This window comes from Rissa tridactyla, chromosome 3, assembly GCF_028500815.1.
Source record: "Rissa tridactyla isolate bRisTri1 chromosome 3, bRisTri1.patW.cur.20221130, whole genome shotgun sequence".
Taxonomy (NCBI): domain Eukaryota; kingdom Metazoa; phylum Chordata; class Aves; order Charadriiformes; family Laridae; genus Rissa; species Rissa tridactyla.
This window is the reverse complement of record NC_071468.1, coordinates 3,114,628-3,141,506: the sequence shown is the minus strand read 5'-3', so window position 1 is coordinate 3,141,506 and position 26,879 is coordinate 3,114,628. Positions and strand designations below refer to the sequence as shown.

The following is a 26,879-nucleotide window of genomic DNA, read 5'->3' as shown; positions in this document are numbered from 1 at the left end:
GCATAAGTGATTCAACACAGGGGAACTTGTCCCATGGCTTGGAAAAAAAAAAAAAAAATTGGATGCTCTGTATCCTGGTAGGCTTCGGATTTATTTGCTTTATTCAAAAAGTATAGCTGGAAATAAGTACTTACGTATTTCTAAATGACCTACCCTTAAAAATAACCACAATCTGATCTAAAATGGCTCCCTTGAATTAAATGGATTCACTCCAGCTTGCACCAGATGTGGATTAGGCCCCAAGATTCATGGAAGCCCAGTTGCGATGACCTTGAAAAAGATTAGAGATGAGTTTAGAAGCAATCAAACCAAATCATAAGCCTGGCTGATTTTGTTCGTTTTTCTGGCAAGTCCTAGTTTTCTGAGAATATGACCATGTTGTAATATGTATTACACCAAATCCTTCACTTATTGAGCCCATTGCCACAGATGTCACTCTCCGTGCCATAACTCCGCAAAACATTTCAATTTCCTTCCCCGTAACTGTCACCACGCTGGCTCTGGCCGCCGCGGAGAGGGAATTTAGCCACGTAGCAGATCCCAGGCTCAGCTTTTGGCCTAGATGACACGCAGAAGAATTATTTTGCAGATGGGCCAACCTAGGACATGTGTTCCCGCTGGGATCGGCGCTCTGCTCCTCCCTCGCTGCCTCCTTAATGAGAGTGCAAGAGCTCGAACCAACAGCCAACTCCTCGAATGGCAGCAACAAAAGACTCCTTGTCGTTACCCAGGCTGACTCAAAACAGAGTAGAAAAGGTGTTTTTCTTTGACAGAGCTGCGGATCACAGGCTCGCAATATACAGCTTGTCACCTAGTGCTGTCGGTGCTGCTCTCTCTTAAGTTATAAAAATCACCTACTTACTCCTTGCCTCAGTTTCCACAACTGTGGGCCGTGGGCTCTGCGAGGATTAGTACAGCAGACGTGGTGCGTGGCTCCTAAGGTGATGGTGATAATACAGAGAGAAATACAAGCAACAATCCAAATTGAATGCCCTGACAAGAAGGAATTTTGAAACCTAAGAGTTTAATAATCACCCCAGAAGAAAAATTTCTCTTCCACCTTCCCTCCCAAAAACGAAGCCCAAGTCTGTTGTCTCCATTTCTGCTTTTCGCAGTCTTGCCTCACGATCTACATGAAAACTTGAAGGGGAAAAAGCCAAATGCTTCTTGCTCTAATTTTTGAAATGGCACAGTTGCAGTGCCCTTGGCATTTTCTGTTTTTCCTCTGGATGTTTTCCTTTCAAAGCCAAGTGCCCTCAAAAGCGTCTGCTTTTGCGAAGTGATTCCCTTTTGGTAGAACAGCATATTTCATTGAAATATGTGTGAATTCCTTATATTTAGCCTATGTAGCCACAAGCATATATGGTTCTTCTGAAGTTTTACCAACGATTTATATTTACTACTCCTTCAAAGAAAGCAGAATTGGGTGCCCTGTGGGACCCCTCCTCTCCCAACACACATAGACCTCAAAGTTGGAAGGAAGTTGCAGTATTATTTATTGCCTTGCCTTTTATTATTATTTTTATTATTAGTGACACTAGCAAGTGCTGATCTAGTGAAGTGCTGCATACCTTCAGCTCCCATGGGAGTCCATGACAAGAACAAATATTCCCATAAAGCGTATTTGCCTGTAATGGCACTATGGTGAATCCTAGCCATCTTCCAGGCCTTCTCCAAACACAGGAAGAATGGGATTGCCACAGAGGGAGACCTCCGGGGAGGAAGGTGCTTCTCACGGGCACGGGATCCCAGGGTGTTCTGGGAACAGCTTTAAGAAGAACATCTTCTGCAATGCCTTAATCCTGGTTAGTGCTGAACGTGCACAGAGTGTGCCCACCACTTGCTTCATGTCATACTGGCACCGTTGCGTTTCTCTGAGAATAAATATTTCTTCTCCTTCTCTTTGCAAGGATGCCATGATTTCGTGGGGGTGAAAAAGTCTTGACTTTTCCACATTTCTTCCTGTTCCTTGAAGACCATGTGATTCACTGTTTCATTCTGTACACTGGAAGATGCATTCACTTTTTAAGCTTTATTTGTTTCCATTTTTCTGTTTATTTTTGTTATTATTAGTTAGTTCTAGAAAGAGCAGTCTGAATGCCTTATCTGCCAGAAGGCACGTGCGTGTGGTCTTTTTACTTTGCCATCCCTCCACAAGATTTCATTACGTTTGCCTAGAATTTAATCTGTGGCATGCAATGCAGAGCTGGTCCCAAGGCAGTGGCTCATCCCTTGACATCCTTTCTCTTAAAATCCCGTTTCCTTCCGTGTAGCTCCAGCCTGTGGGGTTGGCAGGATGGGTTCTCCCACTGCGCCACGCTAGTCTGACATAATCATTGTAGTGTAACTGGGCAACATGTGGCAAACAGCTTTATTGCCAAGGACAAGCAACAAGCTGGGGTGAGTGAACTGCAGCTTCCAGTAGGAATGCTCCTCCATATTTTAACCTAGTCTTTCGTGGAGAGTTGGAAAAGAGGAGATTAGGGTGGGTTTTTTTCCCCTCCACGTGATTCACTGATGTTCGTAGTTGCACAAAGGGACACCAGGAATCCAATTTAAAAAGTGGTCATCCAGGGTTGTCCTGATGATTTCTTGATCACTGAAAAGGCCCAAGAAAGTTTGAGAGTCCAGCATCTCCCAGCAGCTGATCTGAAGCAAACCTGGAGCGGATAGCCCCATATCCTCAGAGCCCTCACCCAGCGCCCTTGGCCACTGAGACGTCACGGCTGATTTTTCAGTTGGCCAGAAGCCCGCTCTGTCTCACTATAGAGCTCAGGCATGCCTTGAGACAAGAGTAACTAGTCGTGCCCCATCTATCTTACATGCTCTTTTTTTGAGCACCTCCCAGACTTTACTATGTTTATCCTCTTAGCACCTCTGTAATTATCTCTCTTGTAACAGATGAGAAACAGAAGAACATGGAAGTTTTGCAATTTGAGCTGAGCCATGTAGGAGCTCTTTGGCAGAAGAGGCGGTCTCCTGAGGGGTGAGTAATGTCCTTTTGACAATCCCATTAGACTTCTGTTTGTATCATTACGTACCTAGATACAAGCCCAAAATTAAGCCCAAAGTGTCTTACACAGAGCAAAGTCACTCTTTGAACCTGACTCTTCTGGGACCAAAGGCTGGGCTTTCGCTGCTGTCCTTCCCAGTCCCCATCACAATTCCCCGAGACCAGATCTGCAAAGCAGTTACGCTCTGTTTCAGTTTGAAGGATCAAGCCTTGTTTATGCAAGTGATATAAACATTGTTTTAGCTTGACAAATACACAGAAAAGTCAGGAGAGCTGCAACTGTTACGTGCAGTGTCCTGCAGAATAATTTTGTCCAAAAGCACGGAGCGCACTCACAACTGTATTTTGAGCAATGTGACTGGCAAAGTGAGTCGCATGAGACTTGGCTACAAATATATGCTTATGGTGAGCCCTCTTAACTAATTAAATCAATGAGAACTTTACCATTGAACCTGAATACAGCTTTAAACCCTGAATCAGTAGTTGCGTGTAAGAGTTGCTGAGTGGAGAGGCAAACCGATGGGGCAGTGTGCTTCAGGGGGAGGCGCACGCGTGGACTGAATGGAGGGCTCTGTGTAAAACCAAGCATGGCAATGGAAATCAAACCAGTAAGATGAAGGCTGGCTGATGAACGTCCTTCCCAGCGTGTGAGTCAGCGGCAGGTTAATTAGGCATAGCTAGGCAGGGAGCAGTGGTTATGACAGAAGAGGCTTTAATTGATAGGATCATTTTCAGCACAATAATATTAATTAGCAATTGCGATAGGGAGCACGAAGGCAGGTGGAGCACTTTCTGTCAAGGTATTTTTATAAGGAATTAGCCTGTATAAACACCCATTGTAAATACGTTGTCCTTGTCAGGTGTAATAACTGCCTTGGCACATCGCATCTCTACTGACAATGGAAAGATAATTAAAGACACAATTGCACGCTACGGTGTTTCTCCCAGATGCTAATTGTGTCACCGGAGAGATCTGAACAATTATATTAGGAAAACACTGAGTGTTAATAGTAATTTCCAAAATGCAGACAATAAATAGATTGAGAAAATGCTGTGAGTGTTGAGCCAGCCCTGGAAAAAGCTAGAGGAAAAACTGTGTTTCTGAAGCAAACGTGGAAATTTGAAATGGGAGTGAGGTGCCCAAACATCTTGGAGGAACTTAGCCCCTGAGCTTGCTGAAACCAAATCCTGCCCTACCCTACAAATAATTTCATATTTCACAGCCTTCACATTTTCCTCATATGTATGTTGTTCTTAGAAGCTTATACAAGGAGGGCTGAATCCTGAAGACATTACTTAAAGGAAATTTCTATTCGTGTCGCTGAATATTCACTGCTGATAATCCTAGTAATAATTCTCTTGAAAAACTGTGTTATATTACCTGTTGCATTTCATTATGTATAGCATATATAATATATTGTATAACTCTATATTACAGGTCTGCATTACATACCTGTAATACTATGTTCTGGTAATTAAACCAATTAAAGTGCAGTTATGAGCTCATTAAACTCAAGAAATATGGGATGTCAATCAATTCGGTTTTTATCTAGATAAAAATCTTATCAAAGCCAAGAGATTCAGTCCTTAAAACCAAGTGTTCGGATGCCTGTGTCTCCATTTACGATGCATAGATAAACACGATCCCGAAAACGCCTGTATAGGCGCATGTGACCTGCTTGCACAGTCCCTGTTGCACAGCGAACTGCTGCTGGCTATTTTTACCGCTGGTTCCCATGATATATCTGAGTGGGATATTCTGTTGCAACCAGAATCTTTTAAATATTTAATATCACATGATTCTTTGCAGATCTGATATAAGCACTATGCAGCCCTCTGTTGGGTCTGTAGGTTTTGCACGTTGACCCTCGGTGGACGCCAGAATGCCTTGGACACGCCGAGTCATCCTGCCGTGGTCGGGTGCCTTTTTCCCAGGTGCTGCAGGACCTGAACTGATCCCTGCAGAGTCGGCAGGTCCAGCTCTCCCGCTCGGCTCTTACAGGCTGAGAAGTGATCCTGAATTAGCTCTTTTGAAGTGCTAGTGCATTCCTTGCCTGGAGCGGAACATTATACTCTGGAGTAAATACGCTCGTGGCAGAAGTCTTCATCCCACTCAAGTTCTCCCACGGCTCTTGCAGCGGAGACGGGATTTTGGGCAAAACCTCACTGCCATCCCAGTCAGTTGCTGGGAGTGTTTCCTGGGGCTGAGCGATGGCAATTCTGGGCTTCGCGCCTTGCGTTAAGAAGAGGCGTTTGGTACAGCCATGTTGATGATCAGCAGAGACTGCAGAAGGAAGAATTCAAATTATGCAGAGAGGCAGCAGAGGAATGGCAGCGACAGCGGATTAATTGAGCTGGGTTCTGGTTCTCACACGGACAAAGCGTCTCGCCCGATGTTCTGCGCTCTGTTTTGTGCCTGTGTTGGTCAGATATATTTCAGGCTGTTGAGGGCAAGGACTGCCTTCATGCTATGTCTGTACAGCACCTGAACAGTCATCAAGCCTTGATCTTGGCTATCATCTCTAAGGGGGGGCTCTAACATAATACTAATATTAATAATAATGATGATGCCAATGAAAGTTACCTTTTAATATGGTCCAGAAAAGCCTCACACTTCAGGTTCAGCTCATCCAGAGCAGAGAAGCTGTTTATATTCATATTGTTTTTCTGGTGGGCAGGGTGTGTTCATGCCCAGAGTTGGAAAGCGTGGGGAGAAAAGAGAATTATGGAATGATTTTTCTATTGTGCCTAACAAGATTATGATCAGAAAAAGGAGGAGGGAGAGAGGAAAATGTGGATGATGTTGTGATTACCAAAATGAAAGAATTTGAATATAATCATAGCAGTTAGGGAAATGTGTTTTTAAAGACCTTGAGAGAGGTCATAACGAGAGTTTACTTTGTAGATCTAATCACAGTTTACAAGACCATATGCCAGTTCCCAGTGGTGTCCATAGTGAACAGCAGGACACCAGTAATTTTCCAGATGTGGCTTCCCCCCTAGAAGGAGAACAAAACCATTGAGAAGAGCTGGAGTGACCCAGCACTGAGGGAGCCTCTGAACTGCGCTACATCTTTTGGCTGGGATGCCCTCATGAATAGTTTGGTTGTTGCCTGGTAACATTGGCATAAATTCTTCTACAGTGTGACTGAGCCTGTAAGAGAAAAGGAGAAACTCAGAGAGGGATCAAAAGATCCAATTTTGTGGAAATTTCTTCATGAAACAGCGCTGAAGCATACATACCACCATGTCTGTTCTAGATGCCTGATGAGTATTTGGGGCCGCATCAGCAGTGGGGGAGAGGGGAAGGATGTTGGGTGCCACCAGGGCATTACTACCTTGTGAAAGGCCAGCACAGAGAAGGTCACAGTCTGAACTTCTGCCCTAAGCTTCCTGTAACTTCTGCAAACACTTGCGTGTCTGGTCCCCTTTGGTCAGATCCTTCTATCAGCCACCCTTGGGTCTCGGCATTGCCCCAGTTGCACGGCAGCATGAGCACCTTCCAGATCAGAGCACACCAGCAATGGGAGAATTCGCGAGGGACTGTGTGGAATCACCAGATCTTCTCCCATTTTTGTTCAGAGAGTCATGGCTACGGATGGCTTCATTTTGGAGGAGTGGACTTAAGAGCAAAAGGTATCCTGATGAAGGTGAAAAAAGGATGTTAAACAGGAAAGGAAGCTGTGGAATCATTTGATCTCTTCTGGAAGTTGTTCTTGCAGTCTAACGCCCTTGCTCCATGTTGCTCTTTACCTCTGTCTTGTGTGCTTTGTCCCCTGCTTTGTGAATGACATTAGCTCGGGGAAAGGAACTGTCACGGTCTGGTGATGACAGCGGTTTCTGATGTCACCTGTAACTGATTCATAGCAGGCTTTGGAAGATTAGGGGACAGGCTAAGATCCACCAGAAGAAGATAAGTGCCTGCACAATAGCTTCAGCCATGTAGGCTCTACCTGAGGTCTAAGCACTGCTTGCAACTTTGGTGGCAGTGAACGTATTGTCATTTCCACAAAAAAACCCCATAGATCATGGTAGCCAGATCTTTACATGGGAGGAAGCAGTGGCGTTTCCTAAGGAGCTGGAGAGGGAAGGAGGAAATTTTAGTAAGCGACACCGACTGGTCACCTCGGAGCAATGACGCATCAGAAGACACCGAGGCCTCACTTTGCTCAGCCAAAGGAGCACGGCAAGAGCTGCTGAGTCAAACAAGAAAGCGGCTCCAGCCAGGGCCGTGCCGAGGAGCGTGCTGCTATACACATTACTAAGGATTGGTTGAGAGAACTTGGAGAAGAAAAGGAAAAAAGCCCTCATGGGAGATGGTCTATTTTTAATGAGCCCAAACCTCTTCCACAAATTAAGTGAAATATTTTAAAAGGAAACAATATTACTTTGGTTTTATTTGTTTCAGCTACTTAGTTACAGCTCCACGTGGACACAATTAATGGAGGAAATAGAGTATTTTATAAGCCCAAGACTCTGAGATAGATATTTTGTGACCATGTGAAATTCTTTGCCCTAATCACCACGCATTCCTTGGGAGAAGGCTGTATACTGCCGAAGATTATTAACCTCAGTTCCAAAAATGTTGTGTCTAGTCACTGAATGGCAGAGGTCAAAAATTGTCATGGCATTACTCAGTGACGAATTTTGCTCCCCATTTTTCATTAAAGTCCCTGCTGTCCATCTCTGGCTCAGGTCTGTTCTAATTCTGTTCAAAGTATTCCCCAGCAAGAAAGAGAGAAATGACCTTTCCACTGGAGCTAGTTTTATTTCCCAGATCCCTTTCAAACTCCCCCCTGTGACTTCATGTAAATCACTTTGGACGTTCAGTACCTCCTTTCTCCTTTTTTTTTTTTTAATAGAAAGAATATGATTTCCCCTTTATTTGCCCATTTAAACAATGATTTTTTCAGGACAATGAATCATCTTATTAGAGTGGTATCTAACACCAACCCGTCTAATCTTTGCTGGTCAGAGAAGAAAAACAGACAGAGGTAAAATTGGGGATGAATGTTGTTTAGAAGAAGAGTTTCATTTGTGCCTTGCCTTGCTTTCTTGATGATAGGAAACAACGAAGAAGTTGCCCTTAGAAAAAAAACTAATAATGTTTTTTCATTCTTCTGGGACTTCCTCAAATATCAGAGACAGGACCCATAAAGACCCAGGTCTGGGCTTTCTGGCAGGAGTGAGTGTGACGGCAGGGTGTGATTTCTGGATTTCCGAATGGAGACAACGATCAGTTCCTCAGATGATACAGGAGTATACACCTCATTAGTCAGCCCTCCGCTTCTCCTTTTTAGCTCTCAGGCCAGTGCTGCCGAGAAGATTTCATTGCAACGGGCTATTACGTGGAGGTAAACAACATCTCATCAATGCAGTAATCTGTGCAAATATCCTGATAGCTGAGCACAGCGGTGGAGTAAATAAACAAACAAGCCCAATGCCCCTTCCCCTCCACCACGCCAATAAATATCGTTTACTGTACACATCACTCTTGAGGGCCGTGCAGGGCTGGTGTGAATCCATTAGCAGGGCAAGGGTGAGTGACTTCTGACTTCAGCGACCCTTAAAGTTAATCCAGCATTGTAGGGGCAGAATTAAATGTGATGAGCTCAGAAAGTGTGATAAAACCAGATTTAAGTGCACAGCTGGGCAGCAACCTATAAAGGCAGAATTTAAAACCGTAATAAAAACTTTGTAATCTAATTACGACGGTAAAGTTAAAGGTGAGGTATTTGCAGCATGATTCACATGCACCACGGCTAACCTCTGACATCTTGAATATATTATGTGGTTTCTTCACTACAGGAGTAATTTTTGAGTTGCTCTCTTGCACTTACGTGGTTCCCTAGGTTTTGTTCTCGCGTGCTGTCTTTGGAGGTTGCAGGACAGGACAAAACTGCGGATCAGCACTTTGCAAAGCATCTGCTTTCCCGTGCTTCTTGCTCGAGGCCTCTCAGGGCTGTTCCTCCCCGTGCTTGGGGCACCCAGCACCGAGGCACACGGGCAGGGCTTGCAGCAGGTGCACGCCCCCTCCAAAAAATGGCAGCTCCTAAGAGAGTGTGAAGAGAAACCACAGCAAGAGCAGGCGTATCTCGAACTGGTTTTAGCCTAGCTAGTCCTAATACCAAGCGGAGGGAGGATGCAAAGCAGGTTACGGCCTGGATACAATTCTAGGCAACCAGCTCCTGTTGAAGCCCATGTCATCATGTCTTCATTGCAATTGGCACCTAATTAACGCCACCTCAGATATGCAGTCATCTCTCTGATTTCAGTGCTGGCTCATCCAAAAACCAAAGTGATAGGAAAAACCAGCCCCATGAACGCTGCCGGCTTCTCCTTCACCGCTGCCAGCGGACAGGGCTCGTTTTGCCCAGCTGGTGTGGGGTTCAGAACGCTCTTGCCAGGATGGACACTGTCAAGCATGACAACAACCTGACATCCAAGTCTAGCCTCTTTCAGCAGAAAGACCGTAAGGGGTTAAAATACTCTAAATTAAAAGTCTTTTTCCTGGGTCCCATTGAGCATTGTCCAGCATCCCAAGAGCACTGCACATATGGGGGGCCTAGTGGTGGGATTTAAATAACTTTGCTCAAGCTGGTAACAGCTGGGCACTTGCTCTAGGAAAGGCAGCTGGCGAGATCATTCTGTCTTCAGCCACCCTGCGTCAAGACAGAAATTTAAAGGAATGTAGAAACCTACTCCATGTGATAGTTCCGAATTCTTTTTTTTTTTCTGCATCCCAAACAGCAGTAAAAAAATGGAACAGAAATGACAGAAGAAAATCTTTTTATATGAAGTCTGAAAAACTCTTATGTTCTTGGGTTTTTTAGCTAAAATAACTTGGTGGTATTTCTGAAATCAAATTGCATCTTATTTCATTCTGTTTGAATTTAGGTAAAAGGCTTCCTTTTAACTCTGTCTGATGGCAGGCTACATTCCTGTAGTGTAATGCTCACAGGAGTTGTTCAGGACAGCGTTGGTAGAATCAGCATCCCAAAACAAACTATGTCCTTCCCCAACACAGCGTGGACCCAGCTGATCAATCTCCACAAATGTTATTCTTAAACTGGTGAAATATTTACCATGTTTGTGAAATGAAACTGAAACATATCTGTTGCTTAGGTTTCCCCAGTGGGTAATCAAATAATATTTTTCCTGAAGGAAATGAATAATTTTTAAGATACTGCACTTCCAAACCTGTCCCTCTTTATCCCCTTTTTCCCCCTTTTATCAAGCTTGGAGGGGAACAGCAGAGCCATCACGGATACCCTGTGCAGGGTTCAGAGTGATGTTGTCTCTCGTGGGAAGAGGAGGGTGTGAGAGCCATTGGCTAAAATTGATGATTGGTATCAGCAATGGGTGGGAAAGGGGTGCGGGGTGCTCTTGGAAAGGGACTACTCCATTTCCAAGGGTAGCTTGCATTTGTGGTAGCAGGCCTTTCTCATTATTGTTACTTAGAGAGAGATGCTTTCTGTTTTGGGATAGAAAAAGATGTTACATGTATACATTGAGGTGCCATATACACTTCTGCTGCTCCTGAGATAACTTCATCCCAAACTATCCTTCTCTTCATACAGCTGTACAACAGCTACACCAGGGTACAACCCTCTGCAGGAGACAACAGCTACGAGACTATGAGAAAACACCACAACAAACACCCCGAAACACAGGAAGGAGCCTGCCAGCTGCAGAAAGCCAGCGTGAGGATCAAAAGAGCAACATCCCAGGTACAAACAGGGTGAGATCCTATCAAGCCCAGGCCAGCAACCACCCACTGCGCGCTCCACTGGGTTTAGAAATCCCATCCTGTACGGCAGCTTCTACATGCTTGAGCTCACTGCACCACAGAGAGAGTAAGGGAGCACTTAACACCCTCAGTCTGCAAGGCACAGACAGGAGGTGGTAAATACCTTGATAAGGAAACTGGAGTGAAAATACCAGCTTTAGGCAATCCAGATTTTATCAGGGAAGTATGCAGGGATGAGTAACTACCTGACATGCAGATGTGCCTATGCACAGTGCCAGCAGCCTGCCAGTCCGCACATCTGGCCTCGGGCGTCGCACTCACATTTTCAAACCTACGTGATTTTGGGGTATGTTGAGGGGCTGTTTTTACACGGGATTCTCACTTACACATTGGTAGGGCCCAAAATAAAGCTGTAGTTCTATGTCTGGAAGAATCTATAGTTTTAACAGTAGAGAGCTGTTTTTCTGCTGTAAGAAACTGCTTCTCAATGAAGCCTATTGCTCTGCTTAGCAATGACATGCACTTCATGGCACGGGTATCCGGGTGAAAAAAGGCCCTGGAATCCAAGGGCTCAGCAAAGTCATAAAGAAACTAATATCGTATATTGCTTAGTGAATGGATGATGTCTCATGGGCTAGTGCGATTCCTGACAGCATGGGACCTAGAGAAGAACTGTGCCTGGTCCCAACATGGTCTCTGCGACATGAATCACAAATTTAGCGAGAGTGGTTGGAAACTGAAGGGCTGTGAACTGGCAATGTACGTATTCACATTGGAGAATTATTGCTAGGTCTCTAGCTCTGGACCCTAATATAAGGCTATGGAGCTGCCTGTTAGCTGTTCTTCCTCATACTCTGAATCGCCAGGGAACTCATTGGGTTGACATCAACCAAGGTGGGAAACGTCTGCTCAGAGAGCTTGTTCCTGCTCTGACAGTGCTCTTCAGGTGTCTTACGGTCTCTTGGACCTTTCTGTTTGGTTTTTGCATCGATTCTTGTCAAGTTTACATTACAACAGACAGCACAACCAGCCCTGTCCTTGGTGGGAAGAGAAGAGCTTGGCAGCTTGAAGGGGTGGCCCAGAAATGTGAACAAGGAGGAAGGAAAGACTGTTACCTCACTGGAATGATAAGGGGTTGGGGCAGCGCTTGTAGCCATGCCACAGCAGGGGCTTGCCTGCCAAAGGGGTAGGGATGGTCTCCTTCTGGGGGTGGTGCTTAGTGTGGCTAATGACAACCATAAGTAGGAAAAATATGGACTCTATTGGAGAGAGAGGCCCAGGAATGGATAAAGAATAAATTGGCTGCGCTGTATACAGAGAGGGCCAAACAGATGTTGGGCCTGATCCAGAGCCCATTGAGTTAATGGAAAGGCTCCCTTTGGTTTCATTGGACACTGTTTCAGACCCATTACAGCTTCGCAGGAAGCGGTGGAGACCAAGAGTAATAACTTGTGGTGACTGGAGTGGTGTGTGTTGCATAGGTGTGGGCTGTGAGGTTTTCATGGTGAAAACAGATGGGTCTTACAAATCCATCCATTTGGCCTGGGTAACACTCCTGCCTCCCTTCCCCCACCTGACGGTAAGCAGGTTTTGGTCCTCTAACCAACACTTCGGCATGATTCTGCGCAGAAGTGCCCTTCTGCCTACTCTGTTCCCCCTCCTACTCAGGGAGGTCGGGCTGTGAGCTCGTGGTGGCCCAGGATTTAGAAACCAGTGACTTGAGCCGTCCACAGAGAAGGAAGAAACGAGACCTGCTGAGAACTGTTGACCAGGGAGGAATTTTGTTGTCGACCAGCAAGAAAAATAATATAAAGCAGGTGTTTCTGCAATCGTGAGATATTTGTAAAACCGACATTGTCCAACAAGTCTCCCACTCACATTCTCGTCCACGTGATATGGCGAGGTCTCACACGAAGGACCGCAAATAGAAAACATCTCTCTGTACTAGTTGGCATATGACCTGTACTAGGGCCTCCCTCCCCTTCTGCTGTCTGTGCTTTTCTGTTTATTTAGGTGCATGTCTTTGTTTCTGTTTTTACATTTAGCATAAGTAGAAAGGAAATGGGATTTTGCACAGCTTAGGAGGCTGGGAGCTCTCCATGCTTTGGAGCATAGGCCTTTATTTGTCCTCACACCGCAGGTGCAAGTGTTTGCAGGCCAGATCCTCCACTAATGTAAACTGCCCCAGCCTCTGAGAGCTTCCTCCTTTTAGCCAGCCTGTTTGAGGGCGTTTGTGATATCCAGAGAGGCAGACGCAGGCCATACTCGGGCCAAGCCGGTCTTGTGTTTAGGAGTGAGAACTTGAAGCCAAGCAGGACTTGATTTCTCCTGGTGACACCACGAGGAGGAACGTACGGACCATTGCACACAAAGATGCATCAACAAACAGCAGATGGTGTTTCATTCAGGGTCGTGAGTTTATTGGAAATGTAATTTGGGGAATAGTTTGATTTAGTCAAATTTAAGCCAACTTGGAGAGAGGCAAGGAAGTAAGATATAAGGTTCATTTCAGGGCTTTTCTCAGGAATTCCCCTACCCAAACACACATAGATTTGTTCTCTCTCTTTCTGTCACTGGGAAAAATCCTTATAGTGGAGTGGAATTGACTCTGGTATTGTTGAAAGAAAAAATTGTCTTTTTTTCTGTGAGAAATTGTGCTCTGAAAGGGACTAATAATTCACAAAGCTAGTGTAAACTAACAGATTTTGCTCAGCATCAGGACCGTTACACCAATTTATTTCAACTGAAAACCCACCCCAGTTTCCCTCCACATCACATCAAGCTCCTCACAGTCCACATCTGGATTTTCCATCATCCATCAGCAAAGGAGCCACTCCCCGATCTCTTGTAAAAAGCTACCTGTCTCATTCACCTTGTCTCCAGCTGTATTCCCATAGACTTCATTCCCCTTTGCAGGTATTCCCATATCCACACTGGCAGTAATGTGTACGCGTTACAATGGTGCCAATCATAGCTCAGGCTGAGCTGGATTTTAGGTACTTAACAGGTTTAAGTCGTGACCCTACAACACCCATTCTCCAAAATATAATCTTCCGCTCTCGCTGACAGTACTGCACTTCTAGCCCTGTTTAAAAAGGCGCTGATACTGAGAGAAGCCGCTGAACTTTCTGTGTGAGGTAAGGGTCAGTTTACAGCTGGATAAATTGCCTGGCAGGAAGGTTGTGTGGCAACTTGGCAAGCACACCATAACACAGCTGAAGGAGAACGCCTGAGCCCTGTCTTCTGGTCCTCTTTTTAACCATGCTGGCCTGTTTACATTTGGGTGGTAGATGGGTGGAGCCGTTATTCCAATTTTTGGCTCATATCTTTCCACTTGGATGTCAACGTAAACTGCTGCAATTATATCATAATTGTGTCCCGGTATTGGAAATGATTAGTCTGTTCATTTTCCATAAATACTGGCTGGCTGGCTTCACCTGGCAGTGGCTGGGAATTGTCACGGCAGATATGAAAGCCCAGACAATATGGGGATTCATAACTCCATGTGAGTTATGGTGTTTTCCAGGTGGCAAAGTCTAACAAGACTATGCTATTGGATTTAGACGTAAACAGGATGCCGGAGGAGAAATGTCAGCTTTTAGACTGGGATTCAGGTAGCAATAGAGAACGCACAGGTATTTCAAAGCAAGGGCGGTCCTACTCTGCTATTTTAGTCGGAAAGTGAATTTCTTATTAAAACAAGCCCCAAGCTAGTGGGGATACTTTTAAATTTCAGAGGAAAGTTCAAAAATATCTAGGCTTTATAATTAAATAGCACTTCCTATTCCTACCTCTCCGCCATGGCAGCCTTTGCTCTCCCATACCGACCAGTTCCAGCGGGTGGAACCGATGTAAAATGTAGCCGTGTATTAACTTCAAGGCTATTTATTCTTACAAGGGAGCTCTAATTCCAAATAACACTGATGCCAACCCTTTTTTTTTCCCCAGGACTCAGTCATACAACACACTTTCCTCTATTGGAGCTCATCATTCCATAACTCCAGAAATTGCAATATAAACCTTGGCTACTACGCACACTTCAACTTGAAAACACAGCAGTGATCTGGGATTTTAATTCAAGCACATTTGAAAGTGGATTAGAAATAGGATCCAGCTGCATCTCTAATAGTCAAAAGAAAAATTAGCAGAACATTGGAGCTGAAATGAACTCTGTCTTTCTTTTAGCTTTTTTCCTCCCTTTTGCTTCAGAAGAGGAATTACACAGACCTAAAATACCGTAATTAAACTGTCATTTGTTCCTTACCTTGGTAGAACCTCTGCCCAGCTGAACATATCTCAGTTTCCATCCTAAGCATTTACCTACAGCACAGGGCTGGGGGAAGGGGGGCGGTTTATTACTTGTTTTAAGAAATTAGAAATCAGAGGCACGCACAGTCTGTCTGTTATAGTCTTCAGCGAGCGCGTTGCCAGGCTCTACAGGTTATACATCATTAGCGCGCAGAGTGTCCAGGAGAGCCCAAAGCTTGTGCAGGTGTGTTGGCAAAGCTCGCACCACTTCCCTCCCTCCTCCCTTCTCCGCTGCACTTCCAGCAAGCCGATACTTGAAACTCGATGTGGCAAAATCACAGAGAGCTCTTCTAAAGTTTGTTAGCTCGCAGCTCACCCAGCCGACGTGACTATGAGATGGCGCGTGGAACCTGGACGGGACTCACTGGAAAAACAAAACCATTGAGTCAAAAGCTTAGTGTGTTTTTCCATGATTGTATGAAAAAAAGTGCATGTGTGTTTTTTTAAGCACTTTCAGATATTAGAAGTTTAGTGAACACAGAGACACCTTCTTTTTTCTTTGTCCTTTCTTTTTTCCTTTCTTCTGCCCTTGAACTTTCGGAATGACTATAGGGAATATATTCCAGCCTGTTTTCAATGACCCATTCATACGGTGGTTTTATTTCAACTTTTCCCAGAAGAGAGTGAGTTTCATCCGATCTCTGCCCCTGGCATTAGCTGCCATTATTTGCGCATCCCGCTCAGATAATCAATGAAGTGGGTGGCATCTGAAAATAATTATACACATAGCTCTTCCCCAGCTTCCAAGACAGAGACGGAAGCTGGGAAAGGAGCCTTCGCATATTCAGCACTTATTAAAGGAATGAAATATAGTGCTGTGTGTTATTGTTGTATCCCGAAATCTGGCCATTCAGCAGCAGTTTCTTTTGACGTTGCATAGCGCTCTGGCCGCGCAGCACCTGATCACAAAGCTAATCATCTTTCCCATCTTTCCTGGCTTTGCGAGGGGGGTTCTGTCTGCTCGTATGGCCCACCGAAGGGCAAGAATTGTCAAATGGGTTGCAAATATAACGGCGGTGTCTGTGGCCTCCCTTAGGGAGGGAGGATCTAGCTGAGTGTAGTATCCTCCTTTGTTTAGGGGACACCACCACAGTTGCATTTTTACAGCCAGATGTCCTGGCCCCAAGCTAGCGTGTGGTGACAAGTGGGTGGCCTGTGCAGGGCGTGGTGTCTCTCTGTAGCGTGGGATGAGTTTTTCCAGCCAAAAATTGTGTTCAAACCCACGGATGAAATGGTGAGGCTCTGTCTTGGTACTGCTCATGGCAAAGCCACCTTTAGGTGTCCGTAAGGCTGTCACTGCCGACTGAAGAACCTCATTCAGGTTCTCCATCACCTGACAGAGTCCTACCAGCCGGGAAAGTATGTGAGTCATCTCGTATTAGAAGGTATTTAATGACTATTTTAGGAGGTTTGCAGCTTCGGCCTCCCTTCTTGCAATGGCTGAGATGAACCAGTGGCATGAACCTGAGCATTTCCACGGCAGCCTACCTAAAGAGTGGCTGCACCAGGTACCAACACAGGGCCTCTGAACCGAGCAGGCAGTGGAAAAAGGAGAGGCACAGATTTTGCCAGGGAAAGTTGCAACTGCAGAGTAAGGCTTCGTCCTTTTACTCCTGCAGCTCTGGAGAAGCTTTGTGCAGCACTGTCACAGTGGGGACAAGATCCTGGCTACAACCCTACACAGGTTTTAATGGTCTTTCCTAAGAGATTGCTCATGGCCTCCATTGAAGATGAGAAGACAGGCGATGTGGAGCACTGGTCTGACCCGGTCTGGCCATTCCCAGATATTTCACGTCTATCTTTCCCTCTTGAACTGCAGAGCCGGGTGGTACGTGTACAGCCATGCCTGTACAGACAGGAAAACCTGCGATGTCTGCAACAGCTAGCAGCTGAGGAGACCCAGGGTTTGGCACCTGCCCCCCGAGAAATGAGCTAAGGACACCAAGCAACACCCTGCTCCCAGCTGTTGGGTGCCAGGAGGGCTATTTCACATATCCAGACAGCAACAATTAGAGGGGAGCAATTATTTTTGGCCAGTACTAGAGGGTCTCTGCTATCTCCTGATCTAGGCAGCAAGCAGAAGTGTTCGTTCATGGCCTGCTCCATTGTCCATCCCCAGCTTTTCTCCCTGGTAGTACACTGTTTGCCATGCTGTTTAAATCCTCCTGCCAGCCCCAACAATGCCTCGCGCAGCCCCAGCGTGTCGGGAGCTTCCAGGCCGCAGAAAAAGCGATCCTGCTCAGCCCGGCTCTGTTTGTTGCAAAGTGTTTGCTTAGTGATTAACTCATGCGCGGACACACACAGCCACAAATCTCTAGGTTGTCTCACAGCCTTTTCATTCAATTAAGTCTGTTGACTTTGTCTCATTTTGAGCAGTAACTGGATTTAGATAAGGCAATGGAAACCAAAACATCAATTGTGTGATTTCTGGCCCGGCCGGTATGTTGATCTGAAGGGAATGTTTGTGCGGGCGATAACCGAGGTAGTGCAGTGACTAGGACAAAGTCGCTTGGTGCAGACTTCTGTAAAGTAAAAATGCTCTGCGTTAAGTACAAGTGCTTGCCCAGAGGAAGCAAAGGGAGCTGCCTGCCCCCGCGGACTCCCTCTGTGCCTCGCCTGATGTGCTGTGAACAGCAGCCAGCGACGGAGCAGTCACGGCTGGGCTGGGAGCTCCCAGCAGGTGAAGGGGCTGTGCGGGAGCCCAACTGATATAACCGTAACTGCTCCTCCGAAACCAGCAAAGCTCTACGGGGGTGCGGACCATTTGGTATTTAACCAGTTACTTTTTGTCAGCAATAGACCAAAGTTATTCTGGGATAATTTTTTCCCACAGGCTGTAGGGCATGAATTTACACTCAGTTCCTTAAGGGCTTGATTTGCACACCATGAACCAGCCCTCATCGCACACATCCCTGGGAAGAGAAGATGCAGGTGGCCCACCCTCAGCATCTGCACTCCTTACAAGACAGGTGGCCCACATGGAAAAATCCTCTAAACTACAGTGGCTGATGTCTCCCTCTATAAACGAGAGAAAAGAAAGCGCTTCTATTTGCAGGCATATGTTTTTGTGATGCATTCCTGCGTCTTCTACTGTTTAGGCACCATAGTCAGAAAACATACTGGGAAACATACATTGTTATATATTTGTCAAAAGCCCATTTCGATGCATGACTTTTTTTGGTCCCGTTCTTTTCCAGACAACTGTTAAGCTATCGAGGAGCACGGGACGTTTCTGATGTCCTGCAGTCTTCAGCAAAGATTGTGGAAGAAGACTGCAGAAAAAGACAGTGAGAAGACATTGCTTCCTAAGCACGTGAGATAAGGTACACCATTGGAAGACAGCAAATGTATTACTGACTTTTTTCTTCCTTCTTTCCCGTATTAGGGAGGGTTTCTTCCTTAAATTATCCTTTGTCTCCTTCTGACGTAAATCTGTGACATAAGGAGATCATTCTAGCTTGTTGCACTTTGAGAACTGCTGATGGACGTTGAAAGGGGACAAATGGGCGTTCACAATGGGCTGCATATATTCCTCCAAACAGCCCAGCTTCACCACCGGTGGAAAAGGGGAACGTGTTGCTTCAAAGGACTTTTCTTCCCAGTTCCTCCCACCCTGCTTGTTTCCCTTTTGGGTAATGCAGCACTTCTAGTACAGATAACATTGGAAGCAACGTAAAACTAGCATTTATTGAGAAATGTGCTGTGCCCATATGCATCCTATGGGGTGACGATGGGGAGGAGGTGCTAAGCACCTCCCAAACATCGAGCCAATGCTTCACGTCATCACTCCTGGTTTGGAAGGGGAATCACACCAACCAGCCTAAGCGATAATACGCTGCTGTGTGCACTTACAGTCCTGGCTCCTTATTTGACCTTCCTAGATGGAACGCACCAGCACGCGGGAAGAGGGTGTTTTAGAGTGCTCAGCTACTCGGGCTCAGTATTTCCATCAGTGACTTGGGTGGTGGACTGCTTTCGGCTTTCTTGCACCAGGACATTGCGAGAGTGGTGGAAGTACGCCATGTGCTGTAGACTCGCCCCCTGGCTCCCCATGCAGACGCCCTCAGCCTGTGACTGTTTCTGTCGCAGCTGCTGCCATTCGAAGCAGAACGAGCATATTAAAATTCGCTTCCTCCTGTGCTCCTGTCACCCCGCGACGCAGCTGAGAACATGGCAGTAGAGCCGTGCCCAGCGCGCGGAGGATTAGCGCAACACAGTGTGCAGCTCCTGGGACCAAGTACACACACACACACACAAACACTTAATTGTTGGCAACTTAGCATATATTAAACATCTTCTGGTAGCGATGAAAGATGGCATCCTCCCAGAGTTTTGCATACCTGTGAGCTAATCAGCCCTTTGTGTGAAAGCGTAGGTGGGGACTCTTCTAACAATACGAAGTCGATTAGCTCATCATCTTGGCTTTAGGGGCATACTGATGTGCCCATCCTGCTTTCAGAGCTATGAATAATCCAGCTTCGCTGCCGTCCTCTTATGAAAAAAAGGAGAGAGCGTAGTTTCAGGGCTTGGTACTCGAGCCTGTTTCTCAGTAGAGGTGATGAGTAGGTATTTGCCTATTCACTGGTATCGCTCGTGGCTTCAGGTCTTCTTTGGACAACTGCTGGTATCAGAAATGATATCTATCTGACAGAAATAATTGCTATTTTTCAACCATTGATTGGAATAACATCCTTGAAGATTAGGTACGCGTGATTCACTGTCAAAGCGAGAGGACCATCAACAAAGTCTGTGCTGGTCACGGTTCATTTAAATCTCTGTTAACAGTTTGGGTGGTGGAGCAGACAGGGCTCTTACAGTAGGTTAAAACAACAAAACAGACCAGGATCCCAGCTTTGGGAGGGGAGGGGGATTGATTTTAAATGGTCTGAATGAACTTTAGAAATAGTCTTACATGAATAAGAAAGTTTATAATTAAAATACGCATAAGGAATCAGGTCACGGTACTGGCAATACACTGGGGGAGCTGGTAGGGGACAAACTCAAATCTAAGGCTACCATGTGATGCTGTGGCCAGAAAGATACTTGCTATTAGAAGAGGTATTAAGAGCACCCTTTGTGCGGCGGTCATTCTGGTGATGGAGAGGCCCAGAGCACAGCTCTGCACTCCATACTTCAAATAAAGACATAAATATAGGAGGAAGTCTGGAGGAGAGCAACAGGACTGATAAGAGGTTTCAAAAAACATGACCTGTAAGGAATTTTTTTTTTTTAAATTAAATTTGTTTAGTCTAGAAAAGACTGTGGACAGCTATGAGAGACTTCATGTGTGAAGGCCATAGCTGAAAAAGGGGTGTGGTAAAAGGGTACAGTGATCACTGGGTCTGTTTGCATGGGGAAAGACAAGATCTAGTTAGCTTTATTTGCAGCAAAACAGAGCAGATAACAGTTAAGGAAAGCTCTACCCATAAAGAGAGGGAGATGCTGGAACTGATGGTGCAGAGAGGCTTTGGGATCTCCATCGCTGTGAGTTTCCAGAAGTTTAAACTGATGTGCAGCAGGAGTGGTGTAGGCACGGGCACAGAAACATGCAGGAGGGTCTCCCCATATCTACATGCCTTTGCTTAAATCCATTCTTCAGGGTTTGTTGCTTTGGTGGCAGTAGCAGAAGGCATGTTGGACTCAAGTGTGGTTGCTAAAACAGAAAACATGCGGATAGGTGGGTATGTTTGCACAGAAAACGTTGATAAGACAGGAAAAATGATATCGTTGTCAGAAACAACAGCCAAAAATTTTAAATGTTCTGCTTCAAAAAAGTATATTTAAGGAAAACTGATCCTTTGGCACAAAAGGATTCATTAAACAGAAGATTTAGATGGCAAAATTTGTAATGAGCTCTGTAGATTAGCAGCCCAGCAAAGTCCCAAGACATCTGAAGTGTCAGACTTACTGATCCTGGAAACGGCTGCTGTTCGCCATCCGGGATTAAGCAGCCGGGATAACACAGCACCTCTGTGTGCAATGGAAGGATGGGTAAAGAGCGCGTCAGGGGAGCCTGAGAGTAGGTTCACCTGCAAAAAACGCAATACAAGAATAAGTATCCAGAAAGACTCTGTGCAATAGCTTGCCAAATTAAGAGGGAAATGGTATCTCTCACAAAGTCAAGGAAGGACTGCGGTTAAGGGATGAGAGTCAGAAACCCAGCATTCAAAAACTGCTAGTTCTCACAAAGCCTGCACTTATATGTATTCAATCCAGGAAACTGGTTAGTGGGATGTGAAACTACCATATGTTTTTGCAGATGCTACAAGTATGTGTGCTTTCCTTATGTATATATGCTTCATACCCACTTTTGAAAACGGGTCAAAGCCTTCCAGTGCTCCAGGAGGAAAACTCTTGAGAATTTACAGATCTGAGATGCTGTGATTAATGTTTCTGGACAGCAATTTCACTTTCCCCTATTGAGGCTTGGAAAAACAGAGGAGAGTGCAACAGATCAAGGCAGACACATCTGCCTGGCTGTCAGATTTCACGCCAACAAATTGGAAGAAAATTAAAAAACCTAGGGCAGATCTGGTCCTTGCTCTGGGAGTGCAAAAAGGTCTGAAAGGCTCCTACACAGATATTTATGCTTGGCATAAAACAGCCACAGAAGCTCCTGTGTTTCTCTCTCTGTTTTTGCCATACCTTTAGTAGAAATACGTCAAGTGAATATGAAGGGATGAGATCTTCACGTTAAAATTGTCTCCAGTTTGTGCCACTTCAGTTAAGAGGAGGTTGCAATGTCTACCTCTGCCCACCACAGCTCAACAGCTGCCCTTCCAGACACATCAAGTTGCAGGCTTACATCTTAAATCAACAATCCCGCAAGTGTGGGAGACAGGGGACCATAAATGCTCAAAAGTAGGTTTTCTTGTCTAAAGTCCCAGGAAGATTTACACCCTGAGACACCGTCCTTCTGTCAGGCACGGAGGATGAGCTACCTTCATCATCATGTTGCTCTTAACTTTACTTTCCAGCACAAATAGCCTCTGGTTACTCTGCAGTGGGGGCAGTGATGTGGCACTGCCAGGTGATTACGCATTGTCTCTTAGTACAAGACAATTGTTTTTATACTCCATTACTCAGATCCAAATTACAAGCCTTATCTCACAGGAAGCTTGGGATGGCTCTGTAGTTTCAGAAACCTCATGGTAAAAGGGTCAGTTTTTAAATATAGTGTTTTCCAGAGAGACTATCTTAAAAATATAGTGCTGTTCAAATCCTCTCCTTTCTTTAATGCTATTTTCAGGTTGTTTTTTTCAGATTAAACATTAGGCTTAGCAACATGCATGAGATGTTAGATTAAAGGGACAAGGCTTGGGTTTTCTGTGCCCGTCCAGAAATAGCTATTCCCTGGGTGGGCCAGGTAAAGTCGAGCAGAGTTATTGTCAGACAGCTTCCTCCAGTTTTCTTGGTGTGGGAGAGAGAGATGTGACTGGCTGCTTGCAGAAAAATCTGGCCAAAAGCATCGGGCCACATCCTTTGTGGAGGTAAATCAACATCATCTGAGTGGCACTTCTGGAACCATGACTATTTTCATCAGGATCAGGCCTTTTACATATGGTGAGGAAGTGGTAAAGATCACAAAGGGAGGGAAAGACATACATGCATGGCAATAATTGGAAAAAGCTATGGGGTTTTCCTATGTAGGTGGTGTCATTTTCTCTAAAGAATTAAAGCGTGGCTTTCCCAGCGCTCTTCCCCTTTAAGGAGACATGCTGAGCACTGCGTCCCGATAAGACGACAAGCCCGGATGCCCAGAGGAAGAACCGTGTTGTTGTGAAGACACAGGCCCAAAAGGCAAAATGTCTGGATTTTATTTGCAGCTCTGCCACAAACTTCCTGGATGATCGTAGCCAAGTTAACCAGGTCCGTTTTTTTTTTTTTTTTCAAGCAGCGTCTGTGCCCTTTCTGCATGTGCATGAAGCATACGTTCGCAGTTCGGGGCTTTGCGCAAAAGTCCAAAACATGCAAAGCTGCAAAGAAACACTGCCGCCTACGTGCTGCCCTGGTTTCCCCAGGCGAAAGGTGATGATCTGGTGAAGCCGCTGGATCCCTGCCAGCAGGGATTCTGATCCAGAAACAGGCAAGAACATCACAGCTCCGGATCAAAGCCCACCTTGCCCAATGGCCTGTTGCCGGCAGACGGCAGACAGCAGAAGTCGGCGCCCAGGGAGGAAAGCAAAATCAAGGTGAGCAGAGCTGGACGCATCCACACTGTGCTTTCCCAGCCTCTAACCATTCAAGGCGCGGGGACTTCCAGAGATAGGAGTGGTTCGTATGAACTTAGCAAGCCTCAAAGTATTTCTAAACCTGGGAGCATGAGTAGTCCCAGACAAGCTCTCAAGGCACCTTGGGATTTTTAGCTTCCTTGGAGCAGGACTCATTTTTTCAGCTCTACATCAGACTTACTGGATCACACGGGGCTTTTGTCGCTGCTACAAAGGACAGCCTTCCCATCGCTGTGTCAGCTCCCTGCCTTTCATGAGGAAGTGATGCCGCCTGCCAGGGAGTTGAGGTTAAATGCAGTGATGTTTCCTCATACCTTGGAAGGAAAGAGAAGTCTGGAGAGAATTATTGTTGTGATGTATAGGAACTTTGCCAGTACAATGCCCTGTAATAACAGCTACTCTTCCTTCAGGTCATTAAGGTACCAATTTTTCAGTACTGTTGCACATGACAAGTAGATCCTGAGTTGAAAGAGATGCTTTCCTTCACTTTCCTTTTTCCTGACTTACTAAATATATTTTGGAGATTTTCTTTCTTTATGGCAGTGTATCCAAATATCCCCGTTCAAATTGTCATCTTCCAGATCTCTCTTCAAAGGAGCTATAAGGCTGTAACCAGATAACCATCGTGTTTGTGCCCTGTCTCTGTGGCTCAGTGAGAACTGAAGCATGAGGAAATACTCTGAGGGGCACTACAGATGATGAAACTGGGTTTAGAACAAAGAACGGTCTATCTGCTCTCAAAGATAGTCTTGCATCTGCTTTGTCCGTGCCCCATAAGCAAGCTACGCCTGGAAGCCACAGAGTTGAGTTAGAGTGGTGGTGGGTTGAGCTTTCACCCTGACTTGTGGTGGGGTTCATACATCTGGGCTCAGGAGGGTGTTGACGTGGCTACACAGCTTCAGTCTGGAGATGGCTTTTGTCCAGTTGGCTGAGAGGGGGGCTGGATTGACAGGCAGCTGTTTGCATCGGCCAGTGTAGACATGCCCAAGTTCTCCTAATGTACTACTGGAGGGTACTCAGATATTACAGTGATGAGGGCAGTCTGAGAACCTGTTTAGACCAGAATATGGGTTTCAGTGGCAGTTTTCTGGCTGATTAATTGGGTGACTTTGTGCAAGTCTTGACTTGCCGTTGCCCTATCCAATAAATGGGAATAGCAGCATTTGCCTCCCTTCGTAAAACACTTTGAGGTCTACGGATAATCCTCCTCCTTTTTCCCACCCAGATGATGGGACCAAGTGGAATCTTACGACACATTGAGTTTCTGTGGTCTAGCATTTGCCAAGCATTTGAAAATGACTCTTTGGCTTGAGTTTACAGTGTCTGTGATTGCCATGTGATTTCTCATGGAAGCTCCTGGTTGAAATCAGGTCACTATACAACTGAAAATGCATGGGATTAGGACAGAAACTGAAGTAGTCATTAGGAGTATACAGACCCATGATGACCTAAACGTCCTGCCTGGGGCACCCTGCAATACACACATCAATAATCTTGTCAATAACCTACAGGATTTTATGGTTCAAAGGTCTGCAGAGCGGAATTTAAGAGGGGAAAACTCTAAGCAGGAGAAGATTCCTCTTGACCAGCACACTGATCTCTCCATTACCCAATAAGCTGTGCATGCAGTAGACAGAGATAGAGAGACATATCTCCGTTGGGCGTTTGGAGATGTTCTCACAACGTACTGTTCAACATTTTGAATTCAAGGACCTTGTGCTGCTGTGGACAACTGGTATTTTAGGACACCGTTTCTTTTTCCCCTGGATTTTCCTTGGCCAGGGATGTTTTCTCCTACGCTGGATGTAAGTCCGTTCTTGTATCTCATTCCTAGCAGGTACCAAAGGGATGCGTTACTGAGATTATGCTATTTTTCACAATGACGTGAAAGAAAACATAAGCCATTGCAAACAAACCTTACAAGTGACTTGGGAACTGAAGAAGAGAGTAAATAGTTAAGAAGACAGGTCACTGATATCCAGAGATCTTCCCAAAGAACACTGCAGGGCTGTACGAGCCTTGAAGAGCCAGGAAACCAGCAGAGATTTGTATCAGGCAGCGTGACCTAATGAGCTTTCGGAAGAGAGGCTAAGGGGTGGCTTGATCACAATCTTTAAGAACTCACAAGAGGAAGAGAAATGTGGAAAAGAGGCAGATGTATATATATACAGAAATCTTATGGCTGAAACTTAAAGCTGAACATTTTTTACTTTTTGTAGGGAGTGGGAACAGGAGCGGTAACTAACTTCAGAGTAGTGCTCCAAGGCTCCTGTAATAGCTCCTGTGGTTCCTGAGCGGATGGGGGCAGGTGTTTAAGAAAATAAACCGTAGTTCTAAGAGGAATGAAATTGGAGGGTCTCTGATGGCCTTTGCCTCACGAGGTACCAGATTATGTCATCTTCCTGAGTCCTATAGTTCGTGAACCAGTGTTTTGCATTTCTTCAGCCACAGTAAGGTAAAAGATAACTCCATCTTCATATCTTGGCAAACACCGAGCAGAATTAGGGAGGGTAAAAGCCTTTGAAAGGGAATAGTGTTTGAAGACTCTCGCAATCCAAATAGCATGAGCTATTTGGGCTAGCTTGAACTATCTCTTTTCTTGTCCTTTGCCTCTACTCTGTCATTACAGGATGACAACGTCAGAATTACCTGCTAGCATTTCTCCCTTTAAATCAGGAAAAAAAACAAGTAACATAAAAAGAGCCCATCAGTGAGCGCAAATAAAAGGCTGCTCTATACGCTGCCGCAATTTCCCGGAGCAGGACTCAGGGTTTGCTGCTTGGACCAGGCGGGGGTGTGAGGGACTCAGCACCTGGCTGGACTGGACCCAGTGGCTGTGTATTTCATGAGTCCTATCAGATACGATCTGTCCATACACAAGCCATGTTTTACTTATAAAGTAAATTACATTACATGGGCTATAATGTACATTTTCAAAGGGGACCCACCTTAAAAACATTTTGTTTAATAAAATAACTTAATTAGAAGAGAGCTTCTGGCTGATGTGGTTGAGGCTGTGATAATTTTTCCTTCTCAAATCATTTTCTCTGTTTATTATACTTAATTATAGTGTAATTATGTATCCATCCTCTAGGCAAATTATGCAATCAGAAAATGTGAGTGGTTCATTTGCCACTGCTGTTGGGACCAGTGTTTACATCCCTAGTATAAAATATGAGCATCATTTCTATTATTTATAGTATATACGCATATACATATATATAAAAGACGTTTCACACAGAATGAAAAATCGGTATAAATATTTTATTGGCAGTCATTTTTGCATCATCCACCTAATTCATTTGTGGCCTGCTAATAATGAAACCATCCAAAGCTCAGATAGGTAAAATCTTTACGCTCTACCATGAATTTTCTCAAACACAAAGCATACGCAGCTGAGGAACGTGGCAGTTCCAGCTTTAATTTTGGCGGGAGGACTATTACTACTTTTACGAGCTTTTTTTTGCATTTCACTTTCTAATATTCTGGCCAAAATTTCTTAGCACCACAAGAGAGAAAGGAACCCCACAACATTCGGTTACAGGGTGTAGATTTGTGTTCAAGTCATGGATCATTT

The 26,879-nt window shown here is 45.2% G+C and overlaps 2 protein-coding genes across 5 annotated transcripts in view; one reads left to right on the top strand and one right to left on the bottom strand.

Moving 5' to 3' along the window:
* Positions 1-18,394, top strand: part of HAO1 (hydroxyacid oxidase 1) — a 365,752-nt gene extending 347,358 nt beyond the window's left edge. For both annotated transcript variants that reach the window (XR_008465485.1, XR_008465484.1), the window contains 3 exons: positions 2,902-2,986; positions 10,594-10,743; positions 18,269-18,394. The gene's annotated coding sequence lies outside the window, so the exon portion shown is untranslated. The remainder of the gene's footprint in view (positions 1-2,901; positions 2,987-10,593; positions 10,744-18,268) is intronic.
* The window catches only part of BMP2 (bone morphogenetic protein 2), an 87,813-nt gene continuing 76,307 nt past the window's right edge, over positions 15,374-26,879 (bottom strand). The window contains exons 5-7 of one of the 3 annotated variants that reach the window (XM_054195598.1): positions 23,484-23,616; positions 20,980-21,100; positions 20,394-20,724 (exon numbers count right to left, since the gene is read on the bottom strand). In XM_054195598.1, the coding sequence (XP_054051573.1) occupies positions 20,654-20,724; positions 20,980-21,100; positions 23,484-23,616 (325 nt within the window). In that variant the 3' untranslated portion in view covers positions 20,394-20,653. Of the gene's footprint in view, positions 15,436-20,393; positions 20,725-20,979; positions 21,101-23,483; positions 23,617-26,879 lie in introns of those variants that run through there. The other 2 variants (XM_054195600.1, XM_054195601.1) reach the window with 2 other exon arrangements.